General features: G+C 43.1%; 1 protein-coding gene across 1 annotated transcript in view; it reads right to left on the bottom strand.

Annotated features, from left to right (window-relative positions):
• Positions 1 to 5,437: 5,437 nt before the first annotated feature.
• The window catches only part of TMX2 (thioredoxin related transmembrane protein 2), a 37,244-nt gene continuing 20,415 nt past the window's right edge, over positions 5,438 to 22,266 (bottom strand). The window contains exons 3-8 of the mRNA XM_077251121.1: positions 7,405 to 7,518; positions 7,208 to 7,284; positions 6,844 to 6,950; positions 6,692 to 6,757; positions 6,421 to 6,550; positions 5,438 to 5,916 (exon numbers count right to left, since the gene is read on the bottom strand). Of these exons, the coding sequence (XP_077107236.1) occupies positions 5,794 to 5,916; positions 6,421 to 6,550; positions 6,692 to 6,757; positions 6,844 to 6,950; positions 7,208 to 7,284; positions 7,405 to 7,518 (617 nt within the window). The 3' untranslated portion in view covers positions 5,438 to 5,793. The remainder of the gene's footprint in view (positions 5,917 to 6,420; positions 6,551 to 6,691; positions 6,758 to 6,843; positions 6,951 to 7,207; positions 7,285 to 7,404; positions 7,519 to 22,266) is intronic.

Genomic DNA, 22,266 nt, shown 5'->3' with positions numbered 1-22,266 from the left:
GCAATAGGCATGAGATGGATCCTGAACCCTCATTCTAAGGGCAGAGACACATGGCCGTATTTCTCCTGTGAGAATCGCATCGTAAAACTCGTACTGTCGGCTCTCCTGACCTGAGCTTGACAGCTGCATAGTAACCCATCATGCTGTCATGCTCCGGGCAGGAGAGGTGCCGGCCAGTCCGTGCAGTGCGGTGCGATCCTCACACGAGAAATCCGGCAGTGTGTCTCTGCCCTTACCTGCAAACTCCCTACAAAGTGTAAGGAACTATCCCTTTAAGGTTTGCTAGACTCACCCATATAAATATCTGTCAGTGAGTGTCCTATAGTGGCCCCAAGGGGAAGGGGAAATAATTATTTGATCCCTTGCTGATTTTGTAAGTTTGCCCACTGACAAATACATGAACAGTCTATAATTTGAAGGGTAGGTTAATTTTAACATTGAGAGATAGAATATCAAAAATAAAATCCTGAAAATCACATTGTATAAATTACATACAGTGGGTACGGAAAGTATTCAGACCCCTTTAAATTTTCACTCTGTTTCATTGCAGCCATTTGGTAAATTCAAAAAAGTTCATTTTTTCTCATTAATGTACACTCTGCACCCCATCTTGACTGAAAAAAAAAAACAAATGTAGAAATTTTTGCAAATTAATTAAAAAAGAAAAACTGAAATATCACATGGTCATAAGTGTTCAGACCCTTTGCTCAGTATTGAGTAGAAGCACCCTTTTGAGCTAGTACAGCCACGAGTCTTCTTGGGAATGATGCAACAAGTTTTTCACACCTGTTAAATGTCACTGTCAAACGCTGACAGCGGCATTTACCATGCGGTTCCCGCAATCGAGCCGCAAATCCGCCCATCGGTGACCCCCATCACGTGATCGTGGGTTACTGATGGGTTGACATGACAACTAGAAGTCTTCTGGAGACCTCTATGGTTGTCACTGCCGGATTGCCATGAGTGCCACACAGTGGTCGGCGGTCATAGCAACTGAGGTATTATGCAACATACAGGCGATCTGATCATCACCTGTATGTAGTAGAGCTGATCGGGTTATAGCAGCAGCTAGTCTCCCATGGAGACTGTTGAAGCATGCCAAAAACACACACATATTTGGTATCACCGTGTTCAGAATCGCCCGATCTATCAATATAAGAAAAAATTAACCTGATCGCTAAACGGCGTAATGAGAAAAAAAAATCAAAACGCCAGAATTACGTTTTTTGGTCGCCAAAACATTGTATTAAAATGCTATAAAAGGGAAATAAAAATATTGTAGCTATACTAAAATGGTATCATTAAAATCGTCATCTCGGTGCGCAAAAATTAAGCCCTCACCCAACCTGAGTTCATGAAAAATGGAGACGCTACGGGTATCAGAAAATGGAGTAATTTTTTTTTTTTTTAAACAAAATTTGGATTTTTTTCAACACTTAAATAAAAAAAGAACCTAGACATGTTTGGTGTCTATGAACTCGTAATGACCTGGAGAATCATAATGGCAGGTCAGTTTTAACTTTTGGTGAACATGGTAAAATCCAAACAACTGTTGTGGAATTGCACTTTTTGGTTTGCAATTTTCCCCGGACTTTGGAAGTTTTTTAGTACACAATATGGTAAAAACAATAGTGCCGTTCAAAATGACAACTTGTCCCTCAAAAAACAAGCCCTCACATGGCCATATTGACGGAAAAATAAAAACAATATGGCTCTGGGAAGAAGGGGAGCAAAAAACAAACGCAAAAACGGAAAAGGGCTTCAACTCAAAGGAGTTAAAGACAGCTGTCTTACATAGTCACCTTTATAATAGACTCCTGTGCACAGACTCAATTAATCAGTCAGACTCTAACCTCAACAACATGGGCAAGACCAAAGAGCTTTATAAGGATTTCAGAAGATCATAGACCTGCACAAAGCTGGAATGGGCTGCAAAACCATTAGTAAGACGTTGGGTGAGAAGGAGACAACTGTTGGTGCAATAGTAAGAAAATGGAAGAAATAAAAAAAATGACTCAATAGACATCGATCTGAGACGTCATGCAAAATCTCACCTCATGGGGTATCCTTGATCATGAGGAGGGTGAGAAATCAGCCTAAAACTACACGGGGGGAACTTGTTAATGATCTCAAGGCAGCTGGGACCACGGTCACCAAGAAAACCATTGGTAACACATTACACCATAAACATTTAAAATCCTGCAGTGCCCGCAAGGTCCCCCTGCTCAAGAAGGCACATGTGCCGGCCCTCCTGAAGTTTGCCAATGAACACCTGGATGATTCTGTGTGATTGGTAGAAGGTGATGTGGTCAGGTGAGACAAAAATTGAAGTCTTTGACATTAACTCAAATCGCAGTGTTTGGAGGAAGAGAAATGCTACCTATGACCCAAAGAACACCGTCCCCACTGTCAAGCATGGAGGTGGAAACATGCTTTGGGAGTGTTTCTCTGCTAAGGGCACGGGACTACTTCACCACATCAATGGGAGAATGGATGGAGCCATGTACCGTAAAATCCTGAGTGACAACCTCCTTCCCTCCGCTAGGACATTAAAAATGGGCCGAGGCTGGGTCTTCTAGCAACACAATGACCCAAAACATACAGCCAAGGAAACAAAGGAGTGGTTCAAAAAGAAGCACATTAAGGTCATGGTGTGGCCTAGCCAGTCTCCAGACCTTAATACCATAGAAAACGTATGGAGGGAGTTGGAAGCTCCGAGTTGCCAGGCGACAACCTCAAAATCTTAATGATTTAGAGATGATCTGCAAAGAGGAGTGGACTAAAATTCCAACCTGACATGTGAGCAAACCTCATCATCAACTACAAACAACGTCTGACTGCTGTGCTTGCCAACAAGGGTTTTGCTGCCAAGTATTACGTCTTGTTTGTCAGAAGGATCAAATACTTATTTCTCACTGCAAAATGAAAATAAATGTACTGTATATAATTTATACAATGTGATTTTCTGGATTTTATTTTTGATATTCTGATTCTCTATGTTAAAATTAACCTGCACTTAACATTATAGAGTGCTCATGTCTTTGTCAGGGGACAAACTTACAAACTCAGCAAGGGATCAAATACTTATTTACCGCGCTGTAGGTCCGTTACTCTCAATTTATCTACATTAAACCTCATTTGCCATTCTGACATCTTATCCAGATCGTTTTGCAAAATTGTAAAGTCCAAGTCAGATTTTAATATCCTACATAGTTTGGTGTCGTCAGCAGACTGACTCTTTACTTTCAATCTCATCCACAATGTCATTAATGAAGCGGTTACAAAGAATCGGTCCTAGCACAGATCTATGCGGTACCTCGCTGTTGACTAGATCTCATTTAGAGAACGCACCATTTATGACAACTCTTAGTTTCCGGTCAATTAGCCAATTCATTACCCATCTGCATATAGTTTCCGCTTCTGTAACTTTAGTATAAGGTTGTTATGTGGTACAGTATCAAATGCCTTTGCAAAGTATTTCCTCAAAAATGCCCCATTTATGTTCGGTATCCCCAATTACCATGACATTGTCCCAGACTATTTGATTAAGTTCTTCCCTTAATTTGTCGAAAATCAGCTTTCTTAAAGTTCCAGATTTTGACATTTCCCTTTTGAATGTTTGACTTAAACTTACCATATTATGGTCACTGCATCCATGTCCCATTGAATGTCTGGATAGTTGAAATCCCCAATAGTAAGGACCCAATTATTATCTGCTGCCTTGTTAATTTGTTGTAGCATTTCATCCTCGACCTGTTCAGTTATAATAGGAGGCTTGTAGCAAACGCCAATTAGCATCTTTCCTTTATTGTCTTCCTTTACAGGAATGTGTAGTGATACAATCACTTTTCTTCACATTCTAAGCCCCTTCCCCATAGTGTGACTTCCGGTGTTACCGCCATCTGGTTCTCTACTTATGCCTATGAGCGTACAACTTGACACAAACTCAACGACATTTATGAACTCTGGACATCTTCCGCTTTTATTTTTGGAGCAGTTATGTGCCTCCAGGACCATCCTGAGTACATTTTAGCCACAAGGACGACACTTTGTGTATTGTTTTTAACACTTTAGGTTTAGAATTCAGGTTTTATTTCTGTTAAAATATGTTCCCAGCAATAAAAACCTCATCCCCTCATGTGATAAGCGTTAACTCCTTAACAATTTTAATGTTTGCCATCATTTTTTTTCCTTTCTCCCCTTTTTCAAGAGGCATAACTTTATTTTTACATAAACAGACATTTGAGGGCTTATTTTTTGTCAAACTATAGTTTACCTTGTGATGTTTGGAAAATGGTGAAACAAAATTCCAACTGAAGTGAAATGGCGACAAAATAAAATTAGCTTTTTAAAGTGTTCATTTTGAGGTGCAAATGACCTAGGAACACAATTCTACATGTCAGTTTGATTACAGAGATTCCAAACATTTTGTATTTTTTTTATTTTTTTTTACTATTTTAGTGGCTTAAAATGAAAAAAATCTGAAATTTGAAAAAAAAAAAAAAAGTTTAATTTTTTGGGAGCTGCAACTTATTTTTTCGTCACATCAAGCTATAGTTTCTAATAATATCATTTTGGGGTACATACAGTTTATTGGCTTTTTTTAATGTATTTTTTTTGTGGAAGGTTTGGGGGTTCCTAAAAAAGAAAAAAAAATCATTTTCAGTATTTTTTTCCCCCTTTATGACTTATTGTATGGGTTAAAATATATTTTTTGTAAGTTGGACTTTTACAGATGTGGTGATACTAAAAATTTTATTTTTTTTTTTACTGTTTTTCATTGGGAATATGGGAGTGATTTTTTTTCCCTTTACTCCCCATAGGGGGACTTAAACCTGCTATTGTTTGATCACTTGTTCCATGTGCTACAATATTGCATCATTTCAATATATAGTAAAAATTCCATGACGCTTTCTCAGATTTCTGCTGTTAGAGGAATATGCTAACTAACCCGACCAGCGTGTGCCCCGAGGAACCTAATTCACACACCCTGACCGGCTCAATGTGTCTGTCTTGGGAGTGTAACAAAGTTGGCTGGTTAGAAGATATTGATGACCTATCATAAGGATACATTGTCAGTGTAAGATCTATAGGGGTCTGGCGATCCACTCGTTAGCTTTTATAAGGACCATCCGATATGAACACATTGAACAGAGCTGCATTCCATAGCTCCATCCAATGTAGTGGCCGCTGCCGGATACTGCAGAACAGCCATTATTCCAGGACAATCCTGTACACAGAAAACACTGCTGACATCCTTAGATCATCATTTCCACCCTTTAGGAGGGTCACAGGCAGGGAAATGGGAGACTAGAAAAATGGCCATACATAAGGGGTCTGGTTTTCTACAGTTACAGGTTCTGGAGAACGCAGACCATTTTTCCTAATCTGAGATAAGCCATTAATGACGCTCAGGAGAATATACAGAGACTTCGGAAATGGTTAGAGAGGAACCCTTTATTATAGCCTCTCACGGAATAAATCGGCAATGTTCATGGTTTGGATTACATGACTCTTCTAGTCGTGAGCAGACGTCACAACGTACACATAATGGCCGGCAGAGTCGCAGTTCCGTCTTGAAGATGTTGGCAAGAACGAGCAGAAATAGTGCAACAGTGGAGGGAGGACCGACACAAATGGAGAAATCACAGTCCCCTGGGCTGCCTCTTAACTATACATTCATTAAAAAAAATTGCCTTGACGAGGTTGAATGAAGAACTTGAAATCATTAATAGAATGGTAGTTCTATTCTATTTACAAGAGGATGGAGGAACATGAGCAGCAGCCCCCAAGTTACTGGTCCTTCTTGCTCTCAATTGGGGGATTCTCCTTTGCTTCTGCCTCATCTTGGTTCTTATAGGTCTTCTTCGCTTGCTGGTACAGCTCGTTCAGGTTGAACTCTCTAATAACATTTTCCTGATATACAAGGAGATAAAAAAACAAATAAATTTTAGATGCAGTCTATACCCAAATGGGACATCTTCACCAGAGGACCGGCTGCTGTCCAGCAGTAAGAGGACAGCCATTTAGAACACGACTCCTCCAGAGCTGCAGTTTGCAGGGACTCAGTAATAGGAATTCCACTCGAGTCTTCCCCAAAATTGAGCAAAACCAATATGGCTGCTTCAAGAATTGACAGACATTTAGGACACAACCATTTAGCTGTCATATTTTTCCAGTCTGTGGTAATAATTCCTGGTCCTGACCAGGGGCCTCCTGCCCGGACCCACAGTCCTCATTCATAGGAGTGGTTCCAAAATACAGAAGAGATGTAAATCTCTCTATTACTGGCTCTGCCTCTGGTCTTGTTCAGCCAAACATATAAATGGTCCGTGTGTGCCATGGGGGGTGTACTGCTGAGACAAGATATGCAGGATTACACATGGCTCTATTCACGCTTGTGCTTACAAAGAAAGTTACCTGAGAGAAGCTCCAAGACACCGCTCGCCCCTTTTTATCCACCTGTGGTCGCCGCAAGATCTCCTTGCCACCTTGAAACAAGATCAGTGTGGGAAGTTGCTTGGAGAGCGGAAAGGTGCTGACGTTGTACCTGTAATACATACATCATGTGAATGGTGGGACGCAGCAGTCCAGGAATAACAGGAGATGCTGCAGGGCAGAACGATTGTGAAGGCACCAGCCAGATGTGGGAGCCTCAATGGCCACAAGTGCTGGAGGCAGCCATTCTTACCTAGTGCTGACGTCTGGATATCGGCCTATATCCACTTTACCAAACTTCAGACCGGCACAGTTATACCTGTGGGCAGGAACGAGAAACATCGGGTCAGGAGAAAGCACATGTGTGTGTGTTAGAGTGCGCGACAGAATGGAAAGAGGACATACTTTAGTGACAGCTCTGCGTAAATGGGGGCAAATGACTGACATTCAGATGACCAGTTTGCAAAATATTCCACAATCCATGAAACGCGTCGATCCGATTGCATCTCCTCCTGCAAAGAAAGGGTAGATGATGTATGAACTTGATGCTGCACTCCGGTCATCACAGGAGTGACAAGAACTAGTGATGAGGTAAAGTGCTCGCTACTAGAGTTTCCTAGGGTGCTCCAGTGACACTTTCGAGTCCCCACAGCTGTTAGAGTCAGTACTGCTGAGGGGACGCACGACTTCCTAGATTTTTGTCAAGCAGTCTGTGCAATTTACATTCCACAACTAACCCCTGGTAATGAAAGGCCCCCGGGGCATTTACCTCGATTGTTTTGTCACTGAAATATTTGATATGCTCAGGGCCCAGATAGAGCGGGGGCTTACACGTCATCAGGAAGACTGCGGAGGAAAACAGTGACAGCAGTTCACATTTAACAATAGTAATAGCGTTCTTTTAAGAGTTAATTTGGGGGACTACAGAAGGGCCTGCACACATTACAATAGGTCTTTAGGACTCACCTAGGCACAGGGTGACATACAATAGGCCCATACGGATATCCAAGCGGAAGAACAGAATTGTGTTGGCCACCTTGCTGAACATGAAGATATTCCCAATGTGTTGTTCAATGGTGACTGAAAGAAAGAAATGGGTTCAGGCACTGACAATGCGGCATCACAACCAGTGCTGCCCCGTGCCATCCCACATCAGCCACAGCTGAGCAGAACAGCTGTCAGATCCTCATACTGTATGTCTGAAATATCACTTATATATCTGATGTTAAAAAAAATAAAGTTTCTCCTTGTGGAGATTACAAAGCCAGTGTAAGGAGACTTACAGTTATATGACAGTTTGGGCACCCCTATTAATCTTAAGCTTAATGTTTTATAAAATTTTTTTTTTTTGCAACAGCTATTTCAGTTTCATATATCTAATAACTGTTGGACACAGTAATGTTTCTGCCTTGAAATGAGGTTTATTGTACTAACAGAAAATGTGCAATCTGCATTCAAACAAAATTTGACCCCGGAGTTGGAAGGGACCTCCTGGGTCATTGTGTCCAACCCCCTGCTCAATGCTGGATTCACTAAACAACCTCAGACAAATCTCTGTCCAGTGTCTGTTTGAAGACTTCCACTAAAGGAGAACTCTCCACCTCTCGTGGTAGACTGTTCCACTCATTGATCACCTTCACTGTCAAAAAGTTTTTTCTAATATCTAATGTGTAACTTCTTCCTTTCAGTTTCATTCCATTGCTTCTTCTGTTTCTTGCTTATCTTTCTCGAATCCTTTTATTGTACTCTTGCAGATCTGGCTGGCAGTCTTTGGGGGTATGTTTCCTTGGGAAAATATCCAACATATCTCTCCCCAGAAGGAAGGAATGAAACTCTACTAGCCTCTCTTTAGGCGGCATAGCTTTGTAGTTTGTCGTCAATGTTGAATTAGGATTTCTTTGTTTGCACATTTGTTTGTCACAAAGATCTTTCAAGATGTTGTGCCCTTATTGTAGGTTGGCCATCAGGTTCCAGAAGCCGGTTTCTTCCTTCAGGGAGAATCAAACTAGATTTTCAGGCCTGTGGGCTACATTTATTGGTTCGATACCAGAACACAGACAAGTCTCCTTAGAGAAGAGACGTATTGTTAAAAACTCAATAGGGTGTGGGAAAATAAGTCTTTGCTCAGCATAAATGAGTACACCCTGTACTCATTCTGATCAGTATCTCACGGGATTCAAGAAAAGGGTCCAAAATTTTGACTAGGCTGAGTTTTATGGGTTAAAAAAAATGTTGTATAAGATAATAAGGTTAATATACGGTAACTTTCATTACAAAATCTTCAGTTACACTCAAATTAGTTGGTGCAAAAATGAATAAACCTCACATGAAAAACATGGAGGTCATACGAAATACTTGATGTAGTTGTTTTTGAAGGACAGCACAAAGTCTTCCAGGCATATAATTAACAAATTGGCGACCTATTGCAAAATCTATCTTTCGACATGCTTCTAGAATTACCTCTTTTAGGGCCTGGATGCTGGATGGAGAGTGATGCTCAACTTTTCAGTGTTTCAGTTGGGGTCAGATCAGGAGACCTACTTGGCCACCAAATCACTCTCATACTGTTCTTCAGAAATGCAGTTCTCTTGTAGCTGGAGTGCAATTTCAATTGTGGATGATGTTTGACAGGGAGATTCCGAAACCATGTGAGAATGAGATAAAAACTACGGTACATTATATCCAGTAGCTGTGGGGTAGAGATGGGTGGATGGTTATGGGGTAATGATGGATGTGAGATAAAGGTCGCCTACCAGAAGTCAAGAGACTGAAACTCCAGAAGAATGTATAAAGAGGCCAAGAGTGTTGATAATTATATTAGTGACAGGTTGGTTTTTTTTGCATTGATATGGTAAAAAGAATGCTTTGCATCACTCCAGAGATTATTTTTTTTCCTTAGCAATTCCACTTTAACCCCTTCATGTCTGGAGGTATTTTAGGTTTTGCATCTTCGTTTTTTGCTCCCCTTCTTCCCAGAGCCATAACTTTTTTTTATTTCCTGTCAATATGGCCATGTGAGGGCTTGTTTTTTTTGCGGGACAAGTTGTACTTTTGAACGGCATCATTGGTTTCAACATTTTGTGTACTGGAAAACGGGAAAAAAAAATTCCAAACGCGATGAAATTGCAAAAAAAGTGCAATCCCACAGTTGTTGGTTTTTTTGTTTGGCTTTTTTGCTAGGTTCACTAAATGCTAACATTGACCTGCGATTATGATTCTCCATGTCATTACGAGTTCATAGACACCAAACATGTCTAGGTTCTTTTTTTATCTAAGTGGTGAAAAAAAATTCCAAACTTTTTAAAAAAATTCCATAATTTTCCGATACTCGTAGTAGCTCCATTTTCGTGATCTCTGGTCTGGTGAGGGCTTATTTTTTGCGTGCTGAGCTGAAGTTTTTAATGATGCCATTTTGGTGCAGATACATTCTTTTAATCGCCCATTATTGCATTTTAATGCAATGTCGCAGCGACCAAAAAAATGTAATTCTAGCATTTTTAGTTTTTCTCGCTACGCCGTTTAGCGATCAGGCTAATCTTTTTTTCTTTCATTGATAGATCGGGCTATTCTGAAAGCAGCGATACCAAATATGTGTAGGTTTGATTTTTTTATTGTTTTATTTTGAATGGGGCGAAGGGTGGTGATTTGGACTTTTTTATAATTTTTTTTTTTTACTTTTTTTTTTTTTTTCACTTTTGGCATGCTTCAATAGTCTCCATGGGAGAATAGAAGCTGCCATAACCCGATCGGTTCTGCTACATACAGGCAATGATCACCACCGGGCGGAGTTCATAGCAATCCGGCAGTGACAACCATAGAGGTCTCCAGAAGACTTCTGGTTGTCATGCCAACCCATCGGTGACCCGCGATCTCGTGACGGGGGTCACTAATGGGCGGATTTCTGGCGCGATTGCCGGAATTGCATGTTAAATACCGCTGTCAGTGTTTTACAGCAGCATTTAACGGGTTAACAGCCGCGGGTGGCTTCCACCCGCAGCTGTTCCAGGCACATGTCAACTGTTCAAAACAGCTGACATGTGCCGGGTAAGATGTGGGCTCACCGCCGGAGCCCACCTCAAAGGGAGGGTGTCGGACATTGGCATACTATTGTCCCAATGTCAGAAAGGGGTTAAGACTTGTGACTAGTGATGGGTGAACCCGAACAGTAAAGTTTGCCGTCTGTACCGAACACCTACTGTCTATGCACGGAGCCATGTGTGCCAGCAGCTGTGACCGGCGGTAAAAAGGTTACGGACGGTTAGGTCACGGTCATCATCTTGCATCTGCCCTCTTTCTCACGCAGCGAGCGGTGACATCAGTGAAGTGACCGGGGTTCGTCACTAGTGATGAGCGAGTGTACTCGTTGCTCAGGTTTTCCCAGAGCACGCTCGGTGACCTCCGAGTATTTGGAAGTGTTCGGAGATTTCGTTTTTATCACGGCAGATGAATGATTTACAGCTACAAGCCAGGCTGAGTACATGTGGGGGTTGCCTGGTTACTAGGGAACCCCCACATGTAATCAAGATGTTTAGTAGCTGTAAATCATTCAGCTGAGGCGATGAAAACGAAATCTCCGAACACTAACAAATACTCGGAGGTCCCCCGAGCAACGAGTACACTCGCTCATCACTCACTATTCATCACTAATTACGCTCCTGTCCGTGTGTTCTGGCTGGCTTGCTGAGTGGTCGCATCATGCCACTGTTCAACAAACCACCCAGATGTAGCAGAGCTGGAGTTTTGGGGGACAGGTATGGATTATTTTCTGGTCAGACAGGTAAGGAATATGGTGGTTTATTATTTTTAATTTTTTAAAATAGGTAAAAGGGTGGGGAGGTTTTTTTTTTTTTTCAAATAAAGGACTTTATTTTGGATGTGTTTTATTACAATAGGACTATGGGGTTATTAATGGGGGAAGTCTTATAGATACCTCTCCATTACTGACCTGTGGGCTTGATATCAGCTGACATCAACTTCACAACTATTACCCCACTTGCCACCACACCAGGGCAAGTGGAAAGAGCGAGACTAAGCGCTAGGATTCGCGCACATAATACTTGCACCATTTCTGGGGTGGCTGAGAGCTGATGGTTTTTAGTCTGGGAGGGGGCCAATATTCTATTCCTGGCCCTTTCCAGGCTATCGATATCAGCCCACAGCTGTTTAATGTTGGCTGGTTATTGATTATATGGGTTACCACGTAATTTTTTTTTTTTCCTCACACGAGAAATCCGGCAGTGTGTCTCTGCCCTTACCTGCAAACTCCCTACAAAGTGTAAGGAACTATCCCTTTAAGGTTTGCTAGACTCACCCATATAAATATCTGTCAGTGAGTGTCCTATAGTGGCCCCAAGGGGAAGGGGAAATAATTATTTGATCCCTTGCTGATTTTGTAAGTTTGCCCACTGACAAATACATGAACAGTCTATAATTTGAAGGGTAGGTTAATTTTAACATTGAGAGATAGAATATCAAAAATAAAATCCTGAAAATCACATTGTATAAATTACATACAGTGGGTACAGAAAGTATTCAGACCCCTTTAAATTTTCACTCTGTTTCATTGCAGCCATTTGGTAAATTCAAAAAAGTTAATTTTTTCTCATTAATGTACACTCTGCACCCCATCTTGACTGAAAAAAAAACAAATGTAGAAATTTTTGCAAATTAATTAAAAAAGAAAAACTGAAATATCACATGGTCATAAGTGTTCAGACCCTTTGCTCAGTATTGAGTAGAAGCACCCTTTTGAGCTAGTACAGCCACGAGTCTTCTTGGGAATGATGCAACAAGTTTTTCACACCTGTTAAATGTCACTGTCAAACGCTGACAGCGGAATTTACCATGCGGTTCCCGCAATTGAGCCGCAAATCCGCCCATCGGTGACCCCCATCACGTGATCGTGGGTTACTGATGGGTTGACATGACAACTAGAAGTCTTCTGGAGACCTCTATGGTTGTCACTGCCGGATTGCCATGAGTGCCACACAGTGGTCGGCGGTCATAGCAACTGAGGTATTATGCAACATACAGGCGATCTGATCATCACCTGTATGTAGTAGAGCTGATTGGGTTATAGCAGCAGCTAGTCTCCCATGGAGACTGTTGAAGCATGCCAAAAACACACACATATTTGGTATCACCGTGTTCAGAATCGCCCGATCTATCAATATAAGAAAAAATTAACCTGATCGCTAAACGGCGTAATGAGAAAAAAAATCAAAACGTCAGAATTACGTTTTTTTGGTCGCCAAAACATTGCATTAAAATGCTATAAAAGGGAAATAAAAATATTGTATCTATACTAAAATGGTATTAAAATCGTCATCTCGGTGCGCAAAAATTAAGCCCTCACCCAACCTGAGTTCATGAAAAATGGAGACGCTACGGGTATCAGAAAATGGAGTAATTTTTTTTTTTTTTAAACAAAATTTGGATTTTTTTCAACACTTAAATAAAAAAAGAACCTAGACATGTTTGGTGTCTATGAACTCGTAATGACCTGGAGAATCATAATGGCAGGTCAGTTTTAACTTTTGGTGAACATGGTAAAATCCAAACAACTGTTGTGGAATTGCACTTTTTGGTTTGCAATTTTCCCCGGACTTTGGAAGTTTTTTAGTACACAATATGGTAAAAACAATAGTGCCGTTCAAAATGACAACTTGTCCCTCAAAAAACAAGCCCTCACATGGCCATATTGACGGAAAAATAAAAACAATATGGCTCTGGGAAGAAGGGGAGCAAAAAACAAACGCAAAAACGGAAAAGGGCTTCAACTCAAAGGAGTTAAAGACAGCTATCTTACATAGTCACCTTTATAATAGACTCCTGTGCACAGACTCAATTAATCAGTCAGACTCTAACCTCAACAACATGGGCAAGACCAAAGAGCTTTATAAGGATTTCAGAGAGAAGATCATAGACCTGCACAAAGCTGGAATGGGCTACAAAACCATTAGTAAGACGCTGGGTGAGAAGGAGACAACTGTTGGTGCAATAGTAAGAAAATGGAAGAAATAAAAAAAATGACTCAATAGACATCTATCTGAGACGTCATGCAAAATCTCACCTTGTGGGGTATCCTTGATCATGAGGAAGGTGAGAAATCAGCCTAAAACTACACGGGGGGAACTTGTTAATGATCTCAAGGCAGCTGGGACCACGGTCACCAAGAAAACCATTGGTAACACATTACACCATAAACATTTAAAATCCTGCAGTGCCCGCAAGGTCCCCCTGCTCAAGAAGGCACATGTGCAGGCCCTCCTGAAGTTTGCCAATGAACACCTGGATGATTCTGTGTGATTGGTAGAAGGTGATGTGGTCAGGTGAGACAAAAATTGAAGTCTTTGACATTAACTCAACTCGCAGTGTTTGGAGGAAGAGAAATGCTACCTATGACCCAAAGAACACCGTCCCCACTGTCAAGCATGGAGGTGGAAACATGCTTTGGGAGTGTTTCTCTGCTAAGGGCATGGGACTACTTCACCACATCAATGGGAGAATGGTGGAGCCATGTACCGTAAAATCCTGAGTGACAACCTCCTTCCCTCCGCTAGGACATTAAAAATGGGCCGAGGCTGGGTCTTCTAGCAACACAATGACCCAAAACATACAGCCAAGGAAACAAAGGAGTGGTTCAAAAAGAAGCACATTAAGGTCATGGTGTGGCCTAGCCAGTCTCCAGACCTTAATACCATAGAAAACGTATGGAGTGAGTTGGAAGCTCCGAGTTGCCAGGCGACAGCCTCAAAATCTTAATGATTTAGAGATGATCTGCAAAGAGGAGTGAACTAAAATTCCAACCTGACATGTGCGCAAACCTCATCATCAACTACAAACAACGTCTGACTGCTGTGCTTGCCAACAAGGGTTTTGCTGCCAAGTATTACGTCTTGTTTGTCAGAGGGATCAAATACTTATTTCTCACTGCAAAATGAAAATAAATGTACTGTATATAATTGATACAATGTGATTTTCTGGATTTTATTTTTGATATTCTGATTCTCTATGTTAAAATTAACCTGCACTTAACATTATAGAGTGCTCATGTCTTTGTCAGGGGACAAACTTACAAACTCAGCAAGGGATCAAATACTTATTTACCGCGCTGTAGGTCCGTTACTCTCAATTTATCTACATTAAACCTCATTTGCCATTCTGACATCTTATCCAGATCGTTTTGCAAAATTGTAAAGTCCAAGTCAGATTTTAATATCCTACATAGTTTGGTGTCGTCAGTAAGGTTGAGCGAAACGGGTCGGCCATTTTCAGAAGTCGCTGACTTTTGGCAAAGTCGGGTTTCATGAAACCCGACCCGACCCCTGTGTGGGGTCGGCCATGAGGTCGGCGATCTTCTGAATCTGGTATCGGAATTCCGATACCGAGTTCCGATATGTTTGCGATATCGGAAATCGGTATCGGAATCCACATTTAAGTGTAAAATAAAGAATGAAAATAAAAAATATTGATATACTCACCTCTCCAGAGGCCCCTGGACATCGCCGCTGGTAACCGGCAGCCTTCTTTGCTTAAAATGAGCGCGTTTACAGCCTTCCATGACGTCACGGCTTCTGATTGGTCGCGTGCCGCTCATGTGACCGCCACGCGACCAATCACAAGCCGTGACGTAATTCTCAGGTCCTAAATTCCTCATTCTAGGAATTTAGGACCTGAGAATTACGTCACGGCTTGTGATTGGTCGCGTGAGCGGTCACATGGGCGGCCACGGCCAATCGCAAGCCGTGACGTCATCTAAGGCCCTTCACGCGCTCATTCTTAAGAAGGAAGGATACCGGAAAGAAGCAGGGCGCGTCCGAGGGTGAGTATATACCTAATATGAATATACTCACCCTCGGCTTCTTTCCGGCAGCCTTCCTTCCTAAGAATGAGCGCGTTCAGGGCCTTAGATGACGTCACGGCTTGTGATTGGTCGCGGCCGCCCATGTGACCGCCACGCGACCAATCACAAGCCGTGACGTCATGGAAGGCCCTGAACGCGCTCATTTTAAGCAAAGAAGGCTGCCGGTTACCAGCGGTGATGTCCAGGGGCCTCCGGACGGGTGAGTATATCAATATTTTTTATTTTAATTCTTTATTTTACACATTAATATGGATCCCAGGGCCTGAAGGAGAGTTTCCTCTCCTTCAGACCCTGGGAACCATAGTATCCCATTGCACTGCATTGGGTTTCGTGTTTCAGCCGACCCCGACTTTTTTATAGGATCGGCCGATTTCGCTCGACCCGACTTTTGAGAAAGTCGGGTTTCGTGAAACCCGACCCGATCCTATAAAAATAAGTCGCTCAACCCTAGTCGTCAGCAAAGACTGACTCTTTACTTTCAATCTCATCCACAATGTCATTAATGAAGCGGTTACAAAGAATCGGTCCTAGCACAGATCTATGCGGTACCTCACTGTTGACTAGATCTCATTTAGAGAACGCACCATTTATGACAACTCTTAGTTTCCGGTCAATCAGCCAATTCATATACCCATCTGCATATAGTTTCCGCTTCTGTAACTTTAGTATAAGGTTGTTATGTGGTACAGTATCAAATGCCTTTGCAAAGTATTTCCTCAAAAATGCCCCATTTATGTTCGGTATCCTCAATTACCATGACATTGTCCCAGACTATTTGATTAAGTTCTTCCCTTAATTTGTCGAAAATCAGCTTTCTTAAAGTTCCAGATTTTGACATTTCCCTTTTGAATGTTTGACTTAAACTTACCATATTATGGTCACTGCATCCATGTCCCATTGAATGTCTGGATAGTTGAAATCCCCAATAGTAAGGACCCAATTATTATCTGCTGCCTTGTTAATTTGTTGTAGCATTTCATCCTCGACCTGTTCAGTTATAATAGGAGGCTTGTAGCAAACTCTGTTGTGAATTTCCTTTTGGCTCCCTCTAGTGGCTACTAGTGATTTGACTCTGGGTATGTCATTCATCCCTTGTATGCTCACCTGGGTCGTTAGGTCAGGGGTGTTGCTATATTAGCTCCCTGGACCTTCAGTTCAATGCCTGGCAACGTTGATATCAGAGCTAATCTGTAGTGCTCTTGTCTACTGATCCTGGTTCCTGTTTGATTAAGCTAAGTCTTCTTTCTTGCTTTTTGCTATTTGTTTTTGTTTGCATTTTTGTCCAGCTTGTATATAATCTGTTTCCTGACCTTGCTGGAAGCTCTAGGGTGGCTGGTGTTCTCCCCCCGGGCCGTTAGACGGTTCGGGGGTTCTTGAATCTCCAGTGTGGATTTTGATAGGGTTTTTGTTGACCATATAAGTTATCTTACTACATTCTGCTATTAGTGAGTGGGCCTCTCTTTGCTAAAATCTAGTTCATCTCTGTGTTTGTCATTTCCTCTTACCTCACCGTTATTATTTGTGGGGGGCTACTATCCTACTTTTGGGGTCTATTCTCTGGAGGCAAGAGAGGTCTTTGTTTTCCTCTTCTAGGGGTAGTTAGTCCTCCGGCTGGCGCGAGACATCTAGCGACCAACGTAGGCATGTTCCCCGGCTACTGCTAGTGTTGGCGTTAGGAGTAGATATATGGTCAACCCAGTTACCACTGCCCTATGAGCTGGATTTTTGTACGTCGCAGACTTACTTGTTTCTCTGAGGCCCTCGCCATTGGGGTCATAACAGTTTGCCAGGCCAGTATTAAATGTTAAATGCATTGCAGAAGCGGGATTATAAGAAAGAAAGTTCTGAGTTTTTTTTTCTCTCTCTCATTTTTTTTTCTTTTCCCCTTTACCTCTGAGTGGCTTGTGTTTGCTGCAGACATGAATGTCCAGACCTTGATTACAAGTGTGGACCAGCTTGCTGCTCGTGTGCAGGGCATACAAGATTATGTTTTCAGAAGTCCTATGTCAGAACCTAAGATACCGATTCCTGAACCGTTTTCCGGAGACCGATTTAAATTTAGAAATTTCAGGAATAATTGTAAATTGTTTTTGTCCCTGAAACCCTGTTCATCTGGAGACTCCGCTCAGCAAGTAAAAATTGTTATTTCTTTTTTACGGGGCGACCCTCAGGATTGGGCCTTCTCGCTGGCGCCAGGAGATCCGGCATTGGCTGATATTGATGCGTTTTTTCTGGCGCTCGGTTTGCTTTATGAGGAACCCAATCTTGAGATTCAGGCAGAAAAGGCCTTGCTGGCTATGTCTCAGGGCCAGGACGAGGCTGAAGTGTATTGCCAAAAATTTCGGAAATGGTCCGTGCTGACCCATTGGAACGAGTGTGCATTGGCTGCTAATTTTAGAAATGGCCTTTCTGAAGCCATTAAGAATGTGATGGTGGGTTTTCCCATTCCCACAGGTCTGAATGATTCTATGGCCCTGGCTATTCAAATCGACCGGCGGTTGCGGGAGCGCAAAACCGCTAATTCCCTCATGGTGTTGTCTGAACAGACACCTGATTTAATGCAATGTGATAGAATCCTGACTAGAAATGAGCGGAAAATTCATAGACGCCAGAATGGCTTGTGTTACTACTGTGGTGATTCTACACATGTTATCTCAGCATGCTCTAAACGTCTTACTAAGGTTGTTAGTCCGGTCGCCATTGGTAATTTGCAACCTAAATTTATTCTATCTGTAACTTTGATTTGCTCACTGTCATCATATCCTGTCATGGCGTTTGTGGACTCAGGTGCTGCTCTGAGCCTTATGGATCTGTCATTTGCCAAGCGCTGCGGATTTGTTCTTGAGCCATTGGAAAATCCTATCTCTCTTAGGGGTATTGATTCTACGCCATTGGCAAAAAATAAACCGCAGTTTTGGACACAGGTTACCATGTGCATGACTCCCGAACATCGGGAGGTAATACGTTTTCTTGTTCTGCATAAAATGCATGATTTGGTTGTTTTGGGTTTGCCATGGTTACAGACCCATAATCCAGTCTTGGACTGGAAGGCTATGTCAGTGTCAAGTTGGGGCTGCCATGGAATTCATGGAGATTCCCTGCCCTTGTCTATTGCTTCTTCTACGCCTTCGGAAGTTCCGGCGTATTTGTCTGATTATCAGGATGTCTTCAGCGAGTCTAAGTCCAGTGCACTGCCTCCTCATAGGGAATGTGACTGTGCAATAGATTTGATTCCTGGCAGTAAGTTTCCTAAGGGGAGACTGTTTAATCTGTCGGTACCTGAACATACCGCGATGCGTTCATATATCAAGGAGTCTCTTGAGAAGGGGCATATCCGTCCTTCTTCTTCCCCTCTTGGTGCGGGATTCTTTTTTGTGGCCAAAAAGGACGGATCTTTGAGGCCTTGTATTGACTATCGGCTTTTAAATAAGATCACTGTCAAATTTCAGTATCCTTTGCCGCTGTTGTCAGATTTGTTTGCCCGGATTAAAGGTGCCAAGTGGTTCACCAAGATAGACCTTCGTGGTGCGTACAACCTTGTGCGCATTAGGCAGGGCGATGAATGGAAAACCGCATTCAATACGCCCGAAGGTCATTTTGAGTACTTGGTGATGCCATTCGGTCTCTCTAATGCACCTTCAGTTTTTCAGTCCTTCATGCATGACATTTTCCGGAAGTATCTGGATAAATTTTTGATTGTTTATCTGGATGATATTCTGGTTTTTTCTGATGATTGGGACTCGCATGTGGAGCAGGTCAGGATGGTTTTTGAGATTCTGCGTGAAAATTCTTTGTTTGTAAAAGGCTCAAAGTGTATCTTTGGTGTACAGAAGGTTCCCTTTTTGGGGTTCATTTTTTCCCCTTCTGCTGTGGAGATGGATCCAGTCAAGGTCCGAGCTATTCATGATTGGACTCAACCCTCGTCAGTTAAGAGTCTTCAGAAGTTCTTGGGTTTTGCTAACTTTTACCGTCGTTTTATCGCAAATTTCTCTAGCGTTGTTAAACCGCTGACGGATATGACCAAGAAAGGCTCTGATGTAGCTAACTGGGCTCCTGCTGCCGTGGAGGCTTTCCAGGAGTTAAAACGCCGGTTTACTTCGGCGCCTGTTTTGTGCCAGCCTGACGTCTCACTTCCTTTTCAGGTTGAGGTGGATGCTTCGGAGATTGGGGCAGGGGCCGTTTTGTCACAGAGAGGCCCTGGTTGCTCTACTATGAGACCTTGTGCCTTTTTCTCTAGGAAGTTTTCGCCGGCAGAGCGAAATTATGATGTGGGCAATCGGGAGTTGTTGGCCATGAAGTGGGCATTTGAGGAGTGGCGTCATTGGCTCGAGGATGCTAAGCATCGTGTGGTGGTCTTGACTGATCACAAAAATCTGATGTATCTCGAGTCTGCTAAACGCCTGAATCCTAGACAGGCCCGCTGGTCATTGTTTTTCTCCCGTTTTGACTTTGTGGTCTCGTATTTACCAGGGTCTAAGAATGTGAAGGCCGACGCTCTGTCTAGGAGCTTTGTGCCTGATGCTCCTGGAGTCGCTGAACCTGTGGGTATTCTTAAGGAAGGAGTTATCGTGTCTGCTATTTCTCCAGATCTGCGACGTGTGTTGCAGAGATTTCAGGCTGGTAGGCCTGACTCTTGTCCACCTGACAGATTGTTTGTGCCTGCTAGATGGACCAGCAGAGTCATTTCCGAGGTTCATTCCTCGGTGTTGGCAGGGCACCCGGGAATTTTTGGCACCAGAGATCTGGTGGCCAGGTCCTTTTGGTGGCCTTCCTTGTCAAGGGATGTGCGGTCATTTGTACAGTCCTGTGGTACTTGTGCTCGAGCTAAGCCTTGCTGCTCTCGTGCCAGCGGGTTGCTCTTGCCCTTGCCTGTCCCGAAGAGACCTTGGACACACATCTCTATGGATTTCATTTCTGATCTTCCGGTGTCTCAGGGCATGTCTGTCATCTGGGTGATATGTGATCGTTTCTCCAAGATGGTCCATTTGGTTCCTTTGCCTAAGCTGCCCTCTTCTTCTGATCTGGTTCCTGTGTTCTTCCAGAACGTGGTTCGTTTGCATGGCATTCCTGAGAATATTGTGTCGGACAGAGGATCCCAGTTTGTTTCCAGGTTCTGGCGATCCTTTTGTGGTAGGATGGGCATTGAGTTGTCGTTTTCATCCGCTTTCCATCCCCAGACTAACGGACAAACGGAGCGAACTAATCAGACTCTGGAGGCTTATTTGAGGTGTTTTGTCTCTTCTGATCAGGATGATTGGGTGACCTTCTTGCCGTTGGCTGAATTTGCCCTTAATAATCGGGCTAGTTCCGCCACCTTGGTTTCGCCATTTTTCTGCAACTCTGGTTTCCATCCTCGTTTTTCCTCGGGACATGTGGAGCCTTCTGACTGTCCTGGGGTGGATTCCGTGGTGGATAGGTTGCAGCGGATCTGGGGGCATGTGGTGGACAACTTGAAGTTGTCACAGGAGAAGGCTCAGCGTTTTGCCAACCGCCGCCGCGGTGTGGGTCCCCGACTTCGCGTTGGGGATTTGGTATGGCTGTCTTCTCGATTTGTTCCTGTGAAGGTCTCCTCTCCCAAATTTAAGCCTCGCTTCATTGGTCCTTACAAGATATTGGAAATCATTAATCCTGTATCCTTTCGCCTGGATCTTCCGGTATCGTTTGCCATCCACAACGTATTTCATAGGTCCTTGTTGCGGCGGTACGTTGTGCCTGTGGTTCCTTCCGCTGAGCCTCCTGCTCCGGTGTTGGTTGAGGGCGAGTTGGAGTACGTGGTGGAGAAGATCTTAGATTCTCGTCTCTCCAGGCGGAGGCTTCAGTACCTGGTCAAGTGGAAGGGCTATGGTCAGGAGGATAATTCCTGGGTGGTCGCCTCTGATGTGCATGCGGCCGATTTAGTTCGTGCCTTTCACGCCGCTCATCCTGATCGCCCTGGTGGTCTTGGTGAGGGTTCGGTGACCCCTCACTAAGGGGGGGGTACTGTTGTGAATTTCCTTTTGGCTCCCTCTAGTGGCTACTAGTGATTTGACTCTGGGTATGTCATTCATCCCTTGTATGCTCACCTGGGTCGTTAGGTCAGGGGTGTTGCTATATTAGCTCCCTGGACCTTCAGTTCAATGCCTGGCAACGTTGATATCAGAGCTAATCTGTAGTGCTCTTGTCTACTGATCCTGGTTCCTGTTTGATTAAGCTAAGTCTGCTTTCTTGCTTTTTGCTATTTGTTTTTGTTTGCATTTTTGTCCAGCTTGTATATAATCTGTTTCCTGACCTTGCTGGAAGCTCTAGGGTGGCTGGTGTTCTCCCCCCGGGCCGTTAGACGGTTCGGGGGTTCTTGAATCTCCAGTGTGGATTTTGATAGGGTTTTTGTTGACCATATAAGTTATCTTACTACATTCTGCTATTAGTGAGTGGGCCTCTCTTTGCTAAAATCTAGTTCATCTCTGTGTTTGTCATTTCCTCTTACCTCACCGTTATTATTTGTGGGGGGCTACTATCCTACTTTTGGGGTCTATTCTCTGGAGGCAAGAGAGGTCTTTGTTTTCCTCTTCTAGGGGTAGTTAGTCCTCCGGCTGGCGCGAGACATCTAGCGACCAACGTAGGCATGTTCCCCGGCTACTGCTAGTGTTGGCGTTAGGAGTAGATATATGGTCAACCCAGTTACCACTGCCCTATGAGCTGGATTTTTGTACGTCGCAGACTTACTTCTTTCTCTGAGACCCTCGCCATTGGGGTCATAACAAAACTCCAATTAGCAGCTTTCCTTTATTGTCTTCCTTTACAGGAATGTGTAGTGATACAATCACTTTTCTTCACATTCTAAGCCCCTTCCCCATAGTGTGACTTCAGGTGTTACCGCCATCTGGTTCTCTACTTATGCCTATGAGCGTACAACTTGACACAAACTCAACGACATCTATGAACTCTGGACATCTTCCGCTTTTATTTTTGGAGCAGTTATGTGC

This window comes from Ranitomeya variabilis, chromosome 4 (genome assembly GCF_051348905.1).
Source record: "Ranitomeya variabilis isolate aRanVar5 chromosome 4, aRanVar5.hap1, whole genome shotgun sequence".
NCBI classification, from domain to species: domain Eukaryota; kingdom Metazoa; phylum Chordata; class Amphibia; order Anura; family Dendrobatidae; genus Ranitomeya; species Ranitomeya variabilis.
This window is presented reverse-complemented; position numbering and strand designations above follow the sequence as displayed.